We start from the raw sequence: 19,808 nt of genomic DNA on the forward strand, positions 1-19,808 counted from the left end.
TTCATGGCCATCTACATGATAGTTCTGATATACATACAAAATTTGACAACAATCGCTCCAGCAGTTTCGGAAATTCCGTGTCTAATAAAATCGATACAGACAGACCGACAGACAGAGAGACGGAAACGGGAGATTACTTTTTTCGTATTCTAGGGGTCATGAAACGTCGAGAAAATATAAAAGTAACCATTCGGCTGATGGACTCGATTACTATATTTCCCTAGTTTTCGCTCGGGAAGTAAAAGTAATAGAAGAGTGTAATAAACATTATTTCACAGGAGTTCACCACTAGTTGCCAGTGCTGTAACTACAACTACCATAACCAAATATCAGCCGTCTTATAACGGTATAAAATGTAATGGTAAAATTTGGATTTTTTGTAGAGATTTGCATTCCTAAGGTAAAAACTCAAGACGGGTTCATAAACTATAAATGCACTTGGGAGCACGGAATAGTTTATGCTTTAATTTTCTTAGTTTAATTTTAAAAAAGTCATAGGCATAACTGGATAAAAATGTCAAAATATTTGTCACTTATTCGCTTTATCTTAAACTTAAACGCCATTGTCGTGTCATTTTGATATAAAATATCATGTTACCTACGAAAAAATTTTAATTTGGCCAACCGAGATAAATGGAAGTATAAACTATTTCGTGCGCCTAATTGTAGGTACACAAGAACATGCCATTTTATAAAATTTAAATGAATTTTTCCTAAAAAAAAGCGAACGGATGTCATCAATATTTATACACAGTATTCAATATAATTTGGCAATAATCGGTCCAATAGTTTCGGAGATTATCTGTCTAATAACCAGACGGAAATAACAATACTTTCTTGGTTTACGTTCGGGAACTAAAAATGTAATTTTGTTTACCCTCTTCCTGTACATATTTTCTTAAAATATACAAAAACAATTGGAACATGTTTCATTGTTTGAAAATCTGAGTATTAATAGCAAAAAAGTCCTAGATTAATGAAAAAATGAAAACAATTTTCAAGCTGGCATTTGAAAAATAAAGTAATTTATGGTTTACTTTCAGCTAAAATTGCTTTTAATTTTCAGCATATATAGCTGGCATGTTCTTTATCCTTTTAGGGTGGTAGATATATAAAAAATAGAGAGCAGGTTTAAACAAACAAAACGGTTCAGGTATCTAAACTGACTCATGTTATAATTTAGTTAAAGAAAAAATGAAACGAATATTATATTGCAAATGTTGAAAGTTAGCAGTATCACGTAATCTAATAAAAAATATTTTTTGAATACTTGTCAAAATTGTAACATTTTTGTGACAATGCGAAGACTTCTCCCAAAATTGTTGTTGAATAATGGTCAAACAATTCCATATTCTTCTTGTATAATGTTTTTTTTTTTGTTAATATCAATAATAATAATAATAATAATAATAATAGGACTTTATTAAATAATAATAGGCGAAGTCTAGCCATAGGCTATTCCACTTAACCTTAGATTTACAAGAAAATAAAACTAACCAAACAGTTTGTACAGAAAAACGGATTAAATATCTAGACAGGAGTCAGCTAGGTAATGATCAAATTAAACAAATTAAACTAATTAAATCTAAATTAAATAATCCATAATTAGAAACTAAATTTATACAAATAATAATAATAATAATAACAAAAAATTAACAACAAGCAAGCAATCTATATTTAACAAATTTCGTTAAAACACAAAACATAAAATAAGTTGTATTGTTCATTTCTTCAAACTTTGGACATTTTATTCGTTTGTAATAGGCGTGTCATTTCAACAAAGTAACGAAAGGAGGAAATAATAAAAACCACCTGATGCACGTTTTACATCTCTTTAAGAGGGTTTTCTGTTTGCCTCCTTTGCTCATCAGATTGTTTCAATTTATTGACTACTTCGATGGTAAAATTTTAAGATGGTAACATTTTGATATAATGGGTGTTTTCCGGTATAATCTAAAAACTACTTTTATCAAACCGCTTTTAAAGAAATAAAAAATGGTAAATTAGCGATAGCACAATTTAATTATGTCGTTCTATGTCCTGCCTCACTTAATTACTAGCTGCTAAAATAATCTGTATTTATGGAACTGTAAATGCATTAATTCTAGAGTGTGTGGTTGACGTGAAACTAATAAATTTGTTTTTATCCAGGTACATTTAGCAATCAAAACTTTTGATACAGAAAATCAGGATAAATAAATATGCTGATCACGTAAAACTTCAATACAATTAACATGATATAATTATTTATCGAACAAGTAAATCTTTCAGTAGTGTGTCCATTTATCCTGGTGTCTCTGTCACTCTTGGAATTGTAGTTTTATTAAAAAAAAGTCGTAAAGTTTGTAAATTTATGAGAACCGATAGATGCAAAAATCATCACGTATTATACAAAGTCAAATCTAGTTACTAATTGAGGAACTGATGGTTATATCATTGTCCTTATTAAGAAATTAATAAGTATCTGATAAATTAAATGTCTATGATTTGATATTTTGGGCGAATAATTCCCAAGTAAAAAGTAAAAAGGATAACAGAACCTTGAAAGTGCCACGAAAGCCAGATTAGTGCTAAATTAGCGACAATAATTTCGTTAAGCGATTGCACAAATTAATTAATTAAAAATATTTTTGTTAATCCAAACGCAAACGTAGGCGCTGTCAACATCCACATAATTAATTTTTGTTAAGTTGCACAACGTTTTTACTCGTGTTATGCAAGATTTTGTCCTCCGTGCAAAAATATCACTTGAGGAGTCGTAACTCGCGATTCACAGTTCTTACTTAGCCAAATTAACGCTGAATCTTCACGGCATCGTAAACCATCACAGAATCACACGGGTCGTTAACTTGAGCCCGTAAATATTAGTTTTGCAATAACTTAAGTAAGCTTAGGGCTGTTTAGTGTTCACCGTAAAAATGCCCGGAAGCCTTGACACGCTTTAACTGACTTGTATGTGTGTAATTTAATTTTTATCCCTTCTGACAATAAAAATCTCTTATATTGCATGATCTAAGCGGCAATACGACGGGTTCTGTTTTGTAAAATCGTGATGTGACCCACATTGGTGGCCTCGATTGGGTGACAGTGTTGTTAGGATGCGCCGAGAATTCGACTGTGTCGCTTTCTACATGGATTTTTCGAATTTTTCCAAGACGAATCAGCTGGAAACTCGCTTAATCGTAAGTTGGGTAAAGCAGAGCGCCGATATACAAGAGGTTTATATTCTCGACGGATAAAAATAGCCGGCTACCTGTACAGGCATCAATCGAAACTCATCAATAGGGTTTACAGAATTACCTATCACGTTTATCCTACCTTCTGCTTTGATGGACGTGCAAAATGGATTTACTCACATTTTCCCCACAACATTAAATAATAACTCGAATAACTGGCATAAAAGAAAAATGTTTGAAATACAATAATGCCATAAAATTTAATGGTTCTTTTAACATAAAAAATACTTTCAAACTGTTTGCTTGTGTAATGTAATGGTCGATTTTCATAAAAAAAGAGCCGTAAAACCAAAAAGGGGAATTACGGCTAAGGAATACTCATATTTCGCAAATAAAAATATAGTGAAAAGCTCATTTTTGGTTAAACAACTTTGGCTCTCTTGTTCGAAAGATAATTTTTACGTCCACGATTTTTTGTATTACAAAACAGTATATTCGTATCATTTTTACATTGAAAGTGTTGATTACGTTAGTTTCAAGCACTAATGCAAAGGTTTCGACTTTAATTTTTAATGTAGTGTTTCCTGCATTTTCGGTTGTGTTTTTTTTGAGCATTTCTTACGTTAGGTTGTCATGAGACTCAATTTTATTTGTTAAATTATGTACAAAGGCTAAGTAAACGGGGTCATCCAACAGATCAGGTTATATCAAAAGCCACCCCAAAAGTTTCTTAATATTTGATTTGAACTGGGTTGCTTAGTTTTAGCTGCTGCTAAAATTCGTCAATAAATAGGATTAACTACGGCCAATTAAATCCCTAACCTTCTCGTAGTCGTAACCCAGTTTACACAAACTTCATCGAAATTTACGGCGAAGGAACTGAAGGACATGTTTGCTTTACAACCTTTTATGTTAAATTTTGGAGACGAAATTTAATGCAAAATGAATAGCTGTGTCTAGCTGAAAAGACAAAAAATTAATTTACATCCACTAAAGACGAGAAAACTCTGATTAACTACCTTTTTTGAATTTTTATTTTTATTATGTAAACAGGTAGTGTACAATTATTTGTTATCAATATTTTGTTCTTGCTCTAATTATGTATCTATTATTTCTGTTGTACTCTGTACTCTTTTAATCACCAAATTGTGGATTTGTTTGTTTTTTTAATGCACTCTTTTAGTCAAGAAATTAGTTTAATCTCGCTTTTTTTAATTTTTATCTTTCACGGATTGTTCTCTAATTTCTTTCACGGAGACGTGCTGGCTAAGGCGTCTTTATTCGACTTGAGTTTATCTCTAAAAGCGTAGTTTTTGCGTCTCGTGTTTATTCTATTGCGATTGTCTCTTACATTATTGCTCGGTTTAATTTAATTAGTTTTGTCAGAATAATCAGCTCATTCATTAAATTAAGTAACTGTGTATTGTGAATTTCATCAAAAGCTTTCATGAAATCCAGACATACAAATTACATCTTGCTGTCAACATATTTTTCGAGCTGTTATTTATACAAATTATTGTTCATTATTTTAAGTGGATGCATTTATTATGACGGCGTTTGGAGCATTATGGAAGAGTGAAAAAAAGAGTGTTTATTATGATTTGAAATACAACAAGATTAAATCTGACATCAAAGTTTAAAACAAACCATACATTCTCAAAATCAGATGTAAATGTGGCTTTTTGCTAAATTTAACATTAAATATTCGATTATTATTATTACATTCTTTTGTTTGGTATTTTTCACACTAGAAAGATTTCTGCAAAATTCACTATAAATAGCATGTTTAAAATTTTCAATACAGCGTTAAATAAACGATATATTTATCTATGACACATTATTCAGTAATTTGTTCAATGAAGTTTATTTTCATTACTGTAACCTTACTTGACATACACCTTGTAAAACTTTTATGACTTAAGCGGCTTAAGCAAATGCACCCTTATAAGTCAAACTGGCTATTGTTAGCTTTATGGACCCGAACCACAAGGATTATTCTGTCCATTGTTGCCATAATGGAGCTGTGGTCTGAGTTAAGTTATACAATAGCCAGTGGGTGCTTTGGCTTACGCCGCTTAAGTCATAAAAGTTTTACAAGGTGTATGTCAAGTGAGGTTACTTTAGTAGTGATCATTACTTCCCAAGCAACATATTAAATAGTCTCCTGTGTAATAATAACTATTGACAAATGTGGACCATATTTCTATATCAATATGTGGTTTAATTGTGATTATGATGAAAAAAAAACGTGTGTAATCACACTGTGTAAATAATCGTTTATGTAGTGACGTTTTACATATTCATTCAAATTGGTTTCGGTAGATGATTTGAATAAACCATAAACAAATGTTTTTACTTGTATTAAAAAAGAAAAACACGAACATGTGGGCCAACATTTATTCACTACGACCAATTTCATACATAAAACAATAATACATATTTGCTCGAGCTTATTCAGATGACCTAATATATTTGGTTTCAATTTCTAAAATTATATATTATTAAAGAGAAAAATAACATGACCATAAGAAAATAAGACAAAAATATATTATCAACAAACACGTTATTATCCACACGACACCGAAAATGTCTACCAATTGTTCAGCTACGGTGTCAGGAACACGAATTAAATTAGTCCTTTAAAACTAGTCTTACTTTTTTCAATATTAAGGTAGCATCGAGAATAAACCCAAGTAGAGTTAAAGTTTTCTACATTTATAAAAACACTTTTTATCATTTTAGATTATGTCGTATAATGAGTAAACAGTTGTGTTAGTATTGTACTTTATTTAATTACTAGTTTTTCATTTTGTTTTGTTAACTCGCTACATCGAAAACTTCCAGTCACCATATTAATAGCTATGTTGTTCTTTTTTGTTCACAAAAAACCGTAACGAATTTCATCGTTTTTGATAGTAATGGGTGAATTTCAATCTTGTTCATGCACGCTTTTAAATTGTAATTTATTTGCAACTACAAAGAACTGCAGATTTTTTAAGTATCTAAATCCGACATACGTTTAAAATAACGATTTTTTGATTCTGTAATTCAAGTGTAAACGACCTCATATACTTCGTCGGGTACCAACTGATCACTTTTAGAAGTTAGAACGAAATTATATCAAGCAAGATCCTCACAAAAACTTTCATTATTAAAATAACAAAAAATCAATTTCTGTTCGAGGGAAACTTTGTACTTTAACAGTTACATGAACCCTGCCTTGTCTTGATACGTGACATGTTTGAATAATAGTTGTTCAAAGCAAAATCAATGAGCTTCTTACGCAGTACGTTATCCTAAAAATTCCCACCCACATATGTCGGAAAAGAAAAATATTATTCACTTTGAGCAAAGACCTTTTTCGTCTTTAGTAGGTAAATATTTTAGGCGAATAAAATATACAAAGACGATGATCGATAAATAATAAATTATAATATGAACACTTGATATTTTTTGTTTTACAGAAAAAACTAGAACTCAGTAAATGCAACTAGAATGAAATATTCCACGGTTGAAGACACGTCTCTGTCTCACTAATACAAACATATGCCCCTCCAGTCGATAAACCAGTCTTTTCCATTGAATTCGTGAATCTTTGATTCGCTTTGAGCCTGAATCTCCGACTTTTTCTCAGAAACTGAAATATCAGTACAAACATATTCCTCAAGCGTAGAAAACCCCTTTTCCATCGAATCATCAATTTTCAAGTCTTGGATTTACCGCGAATCTACGAATCTGCATTACAAATGGGTATGAAAATTTATGACCAACATTTGACCAATTTTTCTGTTTCTAAAATATATTTGCTTAATGCAAAAGTATACATAATTCCAAAAAATGAAAGTTCACCTTGGCTGCATTTTTATTTGTGTCTAGAGCTCCACCATAAAAATCGGGTCTTCGACCCCGCATATGTCGTCTGTTCCGATCGGAACCAAGACGTGTGCAGTTTTGGAATGTGAATTTCCGGTTAGCAAGCAGGATATGACACTCGACCACTTCTCCAGTGGCTATTGGTTCACTAGGCCGTCGAACGAGGTCACTCCATCGATCGTCGATCGAGTGTTATTTTTTCATATGATGCACGGAAAAATTCCGTGAAAATTTCCAAGGTCGGACATGCTTCGCGTGATTTATGCTCAACTGTGAACTTTCCTTGGCCATTCATATTTGAGTGACAGTCGCCAGCGCGAAGATGTTCAATTAGAAAAATAGGCTTGCGGTAAAAGCACCAGCCTAACGACTCCCCTGAGGCGCACCGATTTTATCCCAGCACAAATGCGCCGCTGCATTGATTTTAATCCGAGTATTTTCCGGCATGGAGGAGTAAAAATTGCGAAAATAGTGGGCAAGATGCACTGGGAACTGAAGAAGGCGGTCGGTCGCATCACTGCTAAATTTGGCTCTAGACGAATGTTGTTAACCTACAGAGAATTAGAGATTCATGTCCGATTACCATAAATTATTCATAAAGTTGTTAATGGAGTTAAAAATTACTTTTTTTATCGATTTTCAACTTTTTTGATTGAAAATAAAACTTTCGGAGTCCAACAGAAACTTTCGAGACTCGATTATTTGTTGATTTTACAAGGTTAAGTACTTATTCTCACTTTCAAACAAATCACAAAATTATGTTTGGGTAATGGATGGCTACTGGAACATTAACTTTCAAAATAATGTAAGTGTAGGGTCACGACCGTGCTGACAAATCTTCATTTAATATGCAAACACTCGATCACACTGAGGTCCAAAATTAATCTATAGAGGTATGTTGAAAAATGTGTAACCATAATTCAGAAAAATCCAGATCCAAGAAAGATGTCACGTCAAATTAAGTAAAATAAATGTCTTTTAATTTTATAATGTGACGCCTAGCTATTGAAAGAAACTGAGTGTAAGAAAAGTGAGAAAAATTATGCACAGAAGTTTATATCTCACGAGTCATTAAGGATAATGGGCGACGGCGCTTCGTTGCAGAATAGTGACTAGAATCTTCCATTATCCTATTATGTATCTATTTTACCAAAAACAAGTTAAGCTATATTTGTAGATATTCATTGTTATTACAATAAGATCAAATACGTTACGAAGCTGATTATTTATGCCCAGAAATCTGTTAATTATTATCGGTGTGATAGCATGAAGATTGTCTTTCCTTACCTAGACGATCAAAGCATTAAAAATCTTCGATTATTCTAATGCAAAGAATGATTATAAATAACTACCAAAATTTTCAATTTTATTAAAAACGATAATACGTATTTTTAACTGAATAAAACTTCATCAACCAAATGTTGGTTTACTACACCCCAACAAGTACCTACTTGTTCTTAAAAGAATATTTTGATTTAAACGTCGAGACTGTAATATGATCTGATTTTTTGACCTTTCATATTTGTGAAAGGAGTAAAGTTCGCCCTTTCTTTTAAATGAAGGCACAAAAAGAAGTAACATGGTGTAAGTAAGAGGTCTTACAGGCCACCGAATGCCAACTACTTAAATGTGCATTATCCTGAGCGATGGAACGGAAATTGTAGTCTCCGTATCTTATGCCTCCTGGCTTCTTGTTATGGGCCTGTTTAAAAGGAAAGAATTCCAACACTGAAATTAAACCTTTCTTTTAGGCGCAATTAAGTTTATATTTTAATGGAGATCTTTTTGAATACTCGGTTGAGTAAGATTTATCATTAAGTTGTAGAATTTCTACTGCAACTACATCTTTTAAGTTAATAAAAATATTTGACATTTCTATTGTAATACATTTAGATTTTGTATTCTTTAATGATTGTACACGTTAATGAAAATTCAGTTAAGTCAAAGACTTTGTTACGTTAAAAAAAATGGTCGACGGTTATTTCGACAGAAATTCCCTCGCCCCTGAAATACAATAAAACAAATCCAGCTTTTCCGAAAAATTATAAAAATTTGATTAGACGAATAAGTATGAGTACTCTTATAAGTTAAAATAAAGATATGTATGTAACGTTAAAGTAAATGTAAAGAAGCATGCTGGACGTACGTTCCAAATGAGTTTTTCCTTAACAAAATTTTGTGATGATGTCATCAACATTTTTTTTTCAAAGTTATATTGCAAAATATTGTTATTCAGTTTTTTTTCAAAAATTCTGGAGGTCTAGGGTGAAAATTCGACACGGATTCATACACCACAAGTGCAGGAGTATCTTATTTTATAAAATTGAAAAAAACTTTTTATTATAAATTTTGGAGATGACGTCATCCCATTGGTGGTGGGGATGATTATTCAAATTTTAGTTAGCGTTTAACCATCTACATGATATTCCTAATATAATTTTCAGTTACAGAAAATCTCATTTGGTAAAAATTTCAAATTACAGTTTAGAATTATTTTTGGAGAAAGTAATTTTTTATGTTACTGTATATTGTTTGTTCAAAGAAAGATCAAATTTTAAACATTGTCGTGCGCATTTGCGTTGAACCCGACTCGAAAAGTTTTCTCTAAATAATTAAAAAGAAAAGTTCGGTTTACGCCATTTCAGAATTTTCACTTTAAACGACACATCTAGTGATTAAGATGATTATTTTATAAACTTTATAAACTAATCTTTTAAGCCGCACTTATTAAAAAACTTGTTATAATACCGGAGATTTTATATTTTTGAAAAAAAAACACACAATTTTCCAAAAAATAGTACCAAAATGAGTTCCATTTAATAAATAAAAGTCGTCTTCATTCCGGTGAAAACAAGTACCATGACAATTGGATTATTTCTAAATAGACTCCCTCTTCCTCATTCTCTATAACGTATTGTAGTAGTTTTGAAGTAATTTGAGTGTTCACTTTAAATGAAATTCCTGTTATATTGAATAAACTGTTATGAAGTTTTAATAAATATTAAACGAACCTTTAAACCACGTGCAGCGAAGATATAATGTAATTAGATATTGAACGACGACCTAGAAACGACTTCTAGATTTATTAAAACTAACTAGACAGATTTCACAGGAATATTTAAATCAAAGTAAATTAAAACAGGAGGCTTCGGTAATTTTTAACAAGGCTGATATCTGAACATTATAGACATTTTTTGTTATACTCTGTTGGATTAAAATAACTCTAATAATTTTGTTATCCTTTTTATAGTTTTTAAGAGCACGTCGTTTTTTGTATAAGGTTTCAGCTATAAAAGTTTATCGATTATGGTACATATAAAAAAAATCTCCCTTGGATAAATTTATAAGAAAACGAAGAATGAAATGTAAAAAATATCTGGAAAGGACCTCTATGTATTCATAACTAAATATATTTTACATCAATAAAATATATATAATCTAAGAAAAAGAGCAATTTATTAGTCTTTCAATATTTCTTTAATATTTTTGTTCAGATATTACTTTGCTAGGAGTAAGTATTACGTATACACACATCAATCATTGTATTTGCTCCGTTGCGTCCTTCAGGAAAAATGTCCAGATCTTTCCACGATTTCTCGGAAAGTGTTGTCGCCCGGAGATTTTGAATTATGTAGAAACATTGCTCGTAAAAAGAGTATACTAAGCTAAGTTTATAATCAAAATAGTTTTCAAAGTGATTAATCACACCGAAGGCTAGACAACCCGTTGGGAAGCTGTAGACTGCAGTTTCGATCTTGTTGGATCTCATCAGTACAGCCCATCCCATCATCTAACTAACATCTCACTAACACAAAATAGTTTTGCCTAACATGCAACCAATCGAAGTTCTTCATTCTTTCTTATCGCTGAAATACGCTACAGAGAAAAATTAAATTTGTAGTTTGTGTTTTACTAAAGCGGTAACTGGCAGCAAACAATGAAATATAAATCCTAATTCTTATCCTTTCGCTTCTTCCATATCTACATCTAAGTTTTTCTACAATTGTAGGAGGGGTCGATTTTCAACATTAGAAAATTATTTAATTTCAATATTTAAGCTTATTCAGAATTCTGATAAATACGCTGATTTCAAATTGGCACGTATCATTTGTGACAGATTGAGGAGTATCTTTACCAGGGAGGTTATTCGAGCATTGCTGGACTATAAAATTGTATTAATGTACATAGGTAACGAATTAAAAATGTATTAACTCTTACTTAAATAGCTGCTAGTTAGCTAGATAAAAACCTGGAAATGTAGATACATAAATTTTAAATTCCAAATTCAAAATCCTTGAGCGTCTAATTTTTCCGAGAATTGGAGGAATGACTTCCTGATTTTCGCCGTTTCTCGCCAGAACCACTTGTAGCATGTACACAATAGCATGCAAACCAAAAATAAGCAAAGCTCTTTACACTAATTGCCTAAACACCTGTACTCTATTACGGAATAAAACCCTCGTTAAATTCCCTCGATCCTTATTCAGAGGCATCAATTTAAAAAGTTCAATGCACGCTCCTCGAAAAAAAAAATCCACAACCGTTGTTAACACCCAAGCTCGCTCGAACCCCCCAAATCTCAACCAAGTCCAAATCCCCATCGTAAAAATCCGCTTAGACCCTTTCCATCGTCGGATCCGCGATATTTTCCAGAGGCACGTTCTCCCCCAGGCTCTGCTTTCGCCGACGATTAATTCTCATCGGTCTCGTAAAAAACATCGACTTTCTCCCGACGCGACGTTTTAATCGAGGAACGGGAAGGTTCCAAGGTCTATCGAGCGACAAGTGTAAGGGAGGACCCAAAACTCACCCCAACGTGTTGCCCATCGACGAACACCTGTGGCACGAGGATGTGGTCGCAACGCATGCGTTCTCTTATCTCGTTCTGATATTCGTTGCTCATGAAGACGTCTCGTTCCTCGAACTTTATGAGCAGGGTGCGAAGGATCTGTTTGACTTTCATGCACGCCTGGTAGGTCTCGCGCAGGATGCCCATCGTCGTCGTGTACACCACCACTTTGCCGGCGTCTTTTTCCTTGTAGTTCTGGAATTAGAAAATGAAGGAGTAGAGAGGTGCAAAATTCAATGTGATTCGGGATTTTATTGAAGTTTGATCGAAAATGTTTTCTATTTAAACAAACTGTAATCTGAATTAACACAGCGGAAGTGTAGCATGTACAAGGTGTGCAAAATACTAATTATTATGTATATCTTGGGCTCAATATGGATTTTCGAAAGGTAGTTCAACGTCAACGAATCTACTTACTTGTCAATGTTTCACCATTAACATCTTTGAAAAAGCTTTCAAGTTGATTCCTTTTATGGAGATCTATCTACATTTGATATAGTAAATCATAACATTTTATTACTGACATTAAAGGAAAGTTGATCGTAATGTCATCAGGTGTTCCCCAAGTGCCGCATTAGGGTCAATTGCTATTTTACTGTTTATAAACGGTGTTCATCAAGTTGTCTTTAATTCTAATATTTCGTCGAAGACTGCCTGCTATTTCAAAGAGACATTGATGCAGGTAATTAAAAGAAATGCCTTTTAATACAATTTTCTTGGAATATTCTATTAATGGTTATTCAGTTCATCACAGCAATGATTTACGAGTGTGTTAGATAAAAGATTTAGATATAATTTTATTCAAAAGTGATCCTTTAATGATCATGTTCAGATTACGTCTAGATTCCAAGTTCTTGGCTCCATTAATACAAAATCAAAGAGCTTATATCTGTTTTTCGATCAATAGTAGAAATAATTCAACCGCGTGGTTACCATCTTACCTCGTATATAGATAAAATTGTTTCATGTAACAGTACAAAATAAGTTTTACGAGTTTTAATTTGAATTTCAATATGGAACCAAAGTTCCTTCAAAGCTACTATGAAGAGATTATAAGAATAATAGAGCACTGAAAGATACAGTAGGATTTAATATTTCTTCGAAATTTGATTTTTGGGTAATGTTACTACATCAAATTTGTTACTATAAGTCATCCTCAGATTACGAACATCACTTAATAAGTTACTGCAAGCGGACTAGTGTTATCCACTTGATACTTCTAAAATTCAGTTCTAGAGGAACATTTGGCGGTTAAAGTTATTTTAATTTTATTTTGATTTATACCTACGTCTCTCGTCCTCATACTGTTACAAGTTTAATAATTTCAGAATACGTATTTCAGTGCCCTAAATTAAATTAAGCTGAATATAGAACGCTTTCGTTTTGTGTTGATTCATCCAGCTGCTAGGAAAAAAAAATAAGTCGTAGATCATTACCAAACACACACTTACTTTGCCCAACGTTGCTAACGTTGTTAATGAGACACGTTAGCATTCTGCAGCAAGTTTAATATTTTCAGGATACGTATTTCATCGCTGTGAGATAATTTAAGGTGAAAATAAAACGCTTTCGTTTTACGTTTATTCATGTAACTGCAAGGAGAAAGAGAAGTTGTATAGTGGTGGAAATACCCCAGGTAGAAGGTTTTCTCTTTCTACCTTATGCACTCTTTAAATTTTGAGTATGTCGTAGAAATTTTATGTCAAAACAATGTAACGATTTACTGTTTAAACAAAACAAGTTATATTAAATGTGTTGGATTATCTAGAAAGAAACCATGATGTGGTGCAATTTAAGGAAAAAACGGGAAGACAGAAGTAGTGGCCTAAATGTTAAAATTTCTGCAAAATCTTTATATACAAAGAAATATAGGTTCAAGTGATATGGAGTACGAAGAGAATATGTCCACTACTGTTAGATATATAAAAACTCAAGTAAATCATGCAGATTTAATATGTCAGTTAGGAAAATTATGTAGAAAATGATTGCATCTAACGAACACGTAACTAATATTAAGTCGCTTCATGCTACAGTTATGGAAGAGATCCCGGGCTTTAAAGTTGGACCCAGGACACTAAACACAAAGATTAGAAAAGTTGGTTTTAAATTTTATAAAAATAATAATCGATTGGTTCTAACGGAGAGACCATCCATTAAGCTAAGCTGAACAAAATTTTTGCGTGAATATCAGCACCACAAAAAATTAAAATCATATAAACCACTTTTTCTGGATGAAACATGGATAAATAAGATAAGTAAAGGTACATAGTATAATGTAAAAAAACATGGCTCTAATTTTCAAGGCAAAAACAAAATTTGGCGATTATCATGATAACATGAACCAGGCAAATTTTGAAAAGTGGTTTAAAGAGCAATTAATATCCAATCTTCCGGAACCGTCTCTTATTATAATGGATAATGCAACTAACCACAGAAGACTTATGGTGTTTATTTTAGTTTTAATAAGTACACTATACTTATATTTCTGCTTTGTTTGTAGGAAAAAATTCCTCGAAAGTGTTGGACAAAGAAAAAATGGTGGCATGGTTAAACAAAAAAAAGTAGATTATCCCGAATAAGTGATGAAAGATGAGATTTGGAATATTGTGCGCAATAGACTGCCCGAAAAATTTAGATCACTATGCTCAAGAACATGGACATTAGGTTCTAAGACTTCGGCCATACCACTGTAATTTTAATGCAATTGAAATAGTGTGGTCGGAATGAAAACGAAAGTACGGTAAAAGCTTGCAAAAACTAATACTTGTCCTGTTGACAAACTTTCGAAAATGTAATAAACCAAGTTCGCACTATGAATATTGGGAAAATTATTATTACTATGTGTGTGTATGAGTTGGTCAACAGGTAATACCAAATTATAGACCAGCTGATTATCAAATTAATCTCTCTCAAACAAACAGCTATAAATTACTGTTGTCCCTACACAAGGTGAGATCAAAAATCAAGAGAGAATTTAAGATTGATAATTAAAGAACAGCCAGGAATTTTTACGTAAATAAATCTAACATGTTTTGATGGCAGTTATAGTTAGAGTACACTTCATGTAGAGGAGGGTATTTCAATCCTTGGTGTTGGTAGATGGAAAAATTGTTGAAGCCGCAATGATAACCTGGGCATACAAAAGTGAAGCTAGCCAAAAGCTGTGGACAATCGATACTATAATGTATTAGTTAAGTATTTGAGGAAATATAAAGAAGCTCTGACACGCCTAGTCTTTAAGTTGTTATACCCAAATCTGATTAAAAGGTCAGATTGGGGTAGGTCTCTAGGCGGATAAATAGCGTTTATTTTGAGTGTTAAAAACTTGAGAAAACGCCTCTGGATATTTTCTATACATTGAATGTAAAATTGAGCTGAAGGAGCCCATACAATACTGGCGTATTAAGTATTAAAAGTAGTGATCTTATTGAAAGAACTGGATGATCTGATGATAAAGTCAAGAGATTTAAACGCTTCAGCAGTTATATTACTAATATGTAGAGAGAACGTGACTTTAAAATCAAACATTATTCCAAGATCTCTGAAGGAATCCAGTCTTGATAAGATATTCAAATTAATAGTGTAATTGAAAGTAAGTGTGCTACTTTTATTTGTTAGACATAATGTAGCATTTGCCAAAATTTATAGGCATCATGTTAGATTTACTACAGTTTTCAAAAGTGTGAATATCTTTTTGAAGAATTTGATAGTCTTCAACATTAATAATATGACGAAAGATTTTTAGGTCGTCTGCGTAAATTAAAACCTGAGAACTAATGTTTTTAATAACATCGCTGATGTAGATATCGAAAAGCAGAGGACCTAGAACAGAGCCCTGTGGGATCCCGGACGGGACCAAAATTTTTTCGGATTGATGTTGAAAGACCTTCACGCATTGATATCTACTAGTTAGGTAAGATTCAATTAATTTCAGTCGGAGAAGCCACAGTTGTGTAATTTTATCAGTAGAATTCTGTGGTTCAGTTTGTCAAACGCCCTGGAAAAATCAGGATATATCACGTCTATCTACTGTTCAGCGTCAAAACTCTTGGTTACGAATTTGGTGAAACAACTCAAATTGGTTAAAGTAGAACGACCACTTATGAATCCATGTTGGGATTCCGTTAACCAATTGCGCACATTAAATGAGAGAAATTTATGAAGGATCATCTCAAAAACTTTTGAAAAATTGCAAATCAGTGAAATAGGCCGGTAATTCTCTATTAAATTTCTCTTCCTTTTCTTAGAAATTGATGAGATCACAGATACTTTCCAAACGTCTGGAAAAGATGTAGTTTTCAAAACAATATTATAAATACAACTAATAAAGGATAAGAAAATACGGAGGTACAGTCATGTAATAAAAACCTGGTATATTATCATGGCCACTAGTCAGATTAGGTTTGATAGTCAACAAGGTTTCAAAGATGATGGACTCCGTAACAGAAATACAATTGATGGAATTATTGCTGGACTCATCAATAAACTTATCAGTAGAACTTGGACTATAATCCGGACAGCTGGACCGAAAGCTGGACATTTACAATGTCTTTGGGATTACGCAAAATATTATCCAAGTAAATCATTTCAGAAGGAATACCAGAACGCATTTTCAGACGACTAATATGAACTCAGAATTTCCTTGGTTCGGACTTAATAATGCTTCCAGATTTCATGTTTAAGTTCGTTATATTAAGCACACGAAAAAAATCATAGATTCTGCGTGGTAAACGACAAGATTCTGGACAATTGTGAAACAAATCAAGTCATTGTCAATGTTAAATCCTTTTCAGATGATGACACTGGTGGTGATGATTTAGAGTTGTGTTAAAAATTAATATCTAAATAAAGAATAAAACTTATAATTAATTTTGAACTCCTGCAATTAGTAAGTTATCCGTAACATATGTACAAGAAACTACATAAAAACGTCACAGTCTAAGCGTTTGATTAGGGATATTTCCACGACTTTATATCGTTCCAGAAAATACACTTATTCTGAGATTATTGTGGCTCATATCTCCATTTGGAATTAAACAGTCATTCAAATTTTCAAAACGTCTAAATATTTTTTTTAATGAACCCAGGTCGTTCTCTAGTTCCGTCACTGCAGCAGATCATACTTCATTTGGCTGATGTTAACAATAGAAGAAAATTTGCATGAACATGTAGGGTGTGAAAAGAATAAGTAAATTAGAATAATAGGTTATGATTTTTTAAACTTTAACAGCCAACTTTATCATGCTGTCAAAACATGAGATTAATTGACTAATTGTGTTTTTCCACCGTCTTAAAATACGCTATTTTTAATACTAATTGTGAAAAGTGAAATGGGCGTTTTTGTAACTGAGAAAATAATTGTATTACTAAGGCAACATTAATTTTTAATCCGAGGATTAAAATATCTTAATCCTGAATTATTGTTCTCCATTTGTTTTGTCGGAAGTAAGTTTCAAACTCCTTTTTGTGCCTACGCCGCAGCTGGAGGCCAATCTTCAGGATTCATCGTTATTTGTACAAAATGCCGAAGGTGATTTTTTTTATAAAACAATGCCGTGACTACTGATCCACTCGACATGTTATCGTTATTAACATTCTAGTATTTGTATATTTTGTACATTAGTTGTTGGCTGCAGAAAAAAATAGCATGTTTCATTCGGATAACAAAAAACGACACTGATAATCCTAACAAAATAATCCACTATTTGTGTCCATTGGAAGAAAAAAATTAGTTTATTTTAATTTTGGTATAACATGCATTGTGCGGAAATTGCAGTCAACTCCGTTTTTTCTGTCACACTGTGTAATGACCTGCGAAATAATGATATTTCCCGTTCTGATTATTTTAATTTATGTTGTAAAAAAGCTCACGTTATATTACCAGTTCTAGATCTGATCAACAATGTTCTCTTGAATAATGATTTTGTACACTTTATGTATTATTCGTAATGCAGTTGCACATTTCAGTAATTTCCTACAAAATTACTATTTGTTACACAAACGTAAGTTGATTAAGTCAAGCGTAGCAAATAATATATCAAAGCTACCGGCTTTACGACATGTACTTTCATTAACCACCAACATTGTAGAAATTAAGATCAGAAACTTGTTTATTTTACAACTTTAGCGGTTGACAAGATTCTCAAATGTTGGAAACTTGCCTTATCTGATTACTTGGCAAAAATACAACTGTATAAGCAGCATTTAAGGAATTACCGAGCTTCTGCAACGAGCTGTAGTCCATATTTTTATCGATGTCGGTGAACGTGCACGTCTTTTGTTTAAAATAAAAGTTGTTCAAGTGCCAGTGTATGGATCCCAAACTGGTAGTTTTATATCTTGAATAATATCGAGAACTAAATACCTCTTCACCCAAACAATCGTAAATGGTAAATTGGACTCCTGTAGTCTGAAAGTCGTTGCACTATTGCTTTTTTGTTCAAGACGGTTGCTGCTTTGAAATAAAATTACGGAAAGTCTGCAATGTATTGAGAAGTAAAAAATTCTGCCAGAAGTGGTAGATGACCGATTGATCAGATAAAATTGCGAGTACTTAATGATATATTTACATAGCACCACAGGTTGAACAAAGATGTATTCGTACTCATAAAATTATTCATGTGCAGTCTTGAAGGAAATTTGTCAAGCGTGGCGAGAGTAGAGGCACTCGTTTAATGCTAGTTTAAGATTTCCACTGTTTTTGCTAACAAGAAACTTCTTTCTCGGTTGTTTGCTAGAAATTTTCTAAGTGGATTTTGGTTATTATATAAATGAAGAGTTTCCTCCACTCCGAAACCCAGATGTGCTTCTCGAGGCATAATTAAGATTGCAAATGCGTAATACAAATCAGTGTGGGCCGAATGTGTCTACCTATTCATTATTATTCATCCTTTGCGTACTCTATTAAAGTAATAAGCGACGAAAGCAAAAACAAATTCAAGAAATTATGTAAGGACTTAATGACCTTTTGGAGTGAAATACTTCCAGACTTCTCAGATAGTCCTACTTACGGAGAATCTTTGATTCCAATAAATTAACTAATAAATCTCTTTAATTTCATTGATGGTTAAGTAATTAGTCTTTTGGAGCTTTAATCAGATATACGAGTTTTCATTTGCGGAAACGATACATGTTTAAGGCAGTATTACTTTGACATTAAAAACTAACACGAGGTACTTAATTAATATAAATACAGCACAGTTCATAGCGGTGAATCTATTATTACCTAAATACTCAAAAAACGAATACGAAATTAGAAAATAAAAAAAAGTGAAACAATCGTGACTTATTAAATAAAAAAAAAGCCACTCCCAACCATGCTGAAGCTCGAGGAAGTACCATCACGAAGTTAGTCTGCTTTAAGCATTATATATATATTCTACTCCGCTATATAAGGTTGCTAACTGTCGATGCGACCAAAATAATAGTAATAAAAAAAAGTTATAATTTATTCTTAAAGGCCATTCTTGTTACCACGAATGTAGTTGTTGTATAACAGCTATTAACACTTTACAATACTTTAAATATATTAAATTATTTTTTGTTATTAGGTCTATTTTAAAACTCAACGAAGTAAGTCCTTAAGGGCTTTATTTTCTATTATTGTAGTAAGTAGACTTTTTGTTTTAAGGACATTCAACTGCAAAAAATATAACTTTATTTGTAGTTATTTGTAAGTAAGATCAGTGTTAGAGTGTTACTTACCATTTGACGTTTACTCAGAACTAACCGATCTCCAGATACTTATTTCATGTTTGTTCACATGTTTACGTAGCGTATTACAAATTTCAGTGTTTGTTTACATTTCACCAGTAAAAACCCTTTTGAAGTCTAATTTGGGATTTTGCTAATTTTTTTCCATTATATCTCTGCCGTGTCGGCGAATAAAAAAGTAGCTTTTAATTTTTTTT

The 19,808-nt window shown here is 32.3% G+C and overlaps 1 protein-coding gene across 2 annotated transcripts in view; it reads right to left on the bottom strand.

Annotated features, from left to right (window-relative positions):
- LOC135130026 (glutaredoxin domain-containing cysteine-rich protein CG12206-like) overlaps positions 1–19,808 on the bottom strand; it is a 69,136-nt gene that overhangs the window by 21,126 nt on the left and 28,202 nt on the right. For both annotated transcript variants that reach the window (XM_064057338.1, XM_064057329.1), the window contains exon 3: positions 11,860–12,093. In XM_064057338.1, the coding sequence (XP_063913408.1) occupies positions 11,860–12,093 (234 nt within the window). The remainder of the gene's footprint in view (positions 1–11,859; positions 12,094–19,808) is intronic.

Source organism: Zophobas morio, unplaced genomic scaffold (assembly GCF_036711695.1).
Source record: "Zophobas morio isolate AGI-343-1 ecotype UQ-CSIRO unplaced genomic scaffold, CSIRO_AGI_Zmor_V1 ptg000002l, whole genome shotgun sequence".
NCBI lineage: Eukaryota > Metazoa > Arthropoda > Insecta > Coleoptera > Tenebrionidae > Zophobas > Zophobas morio.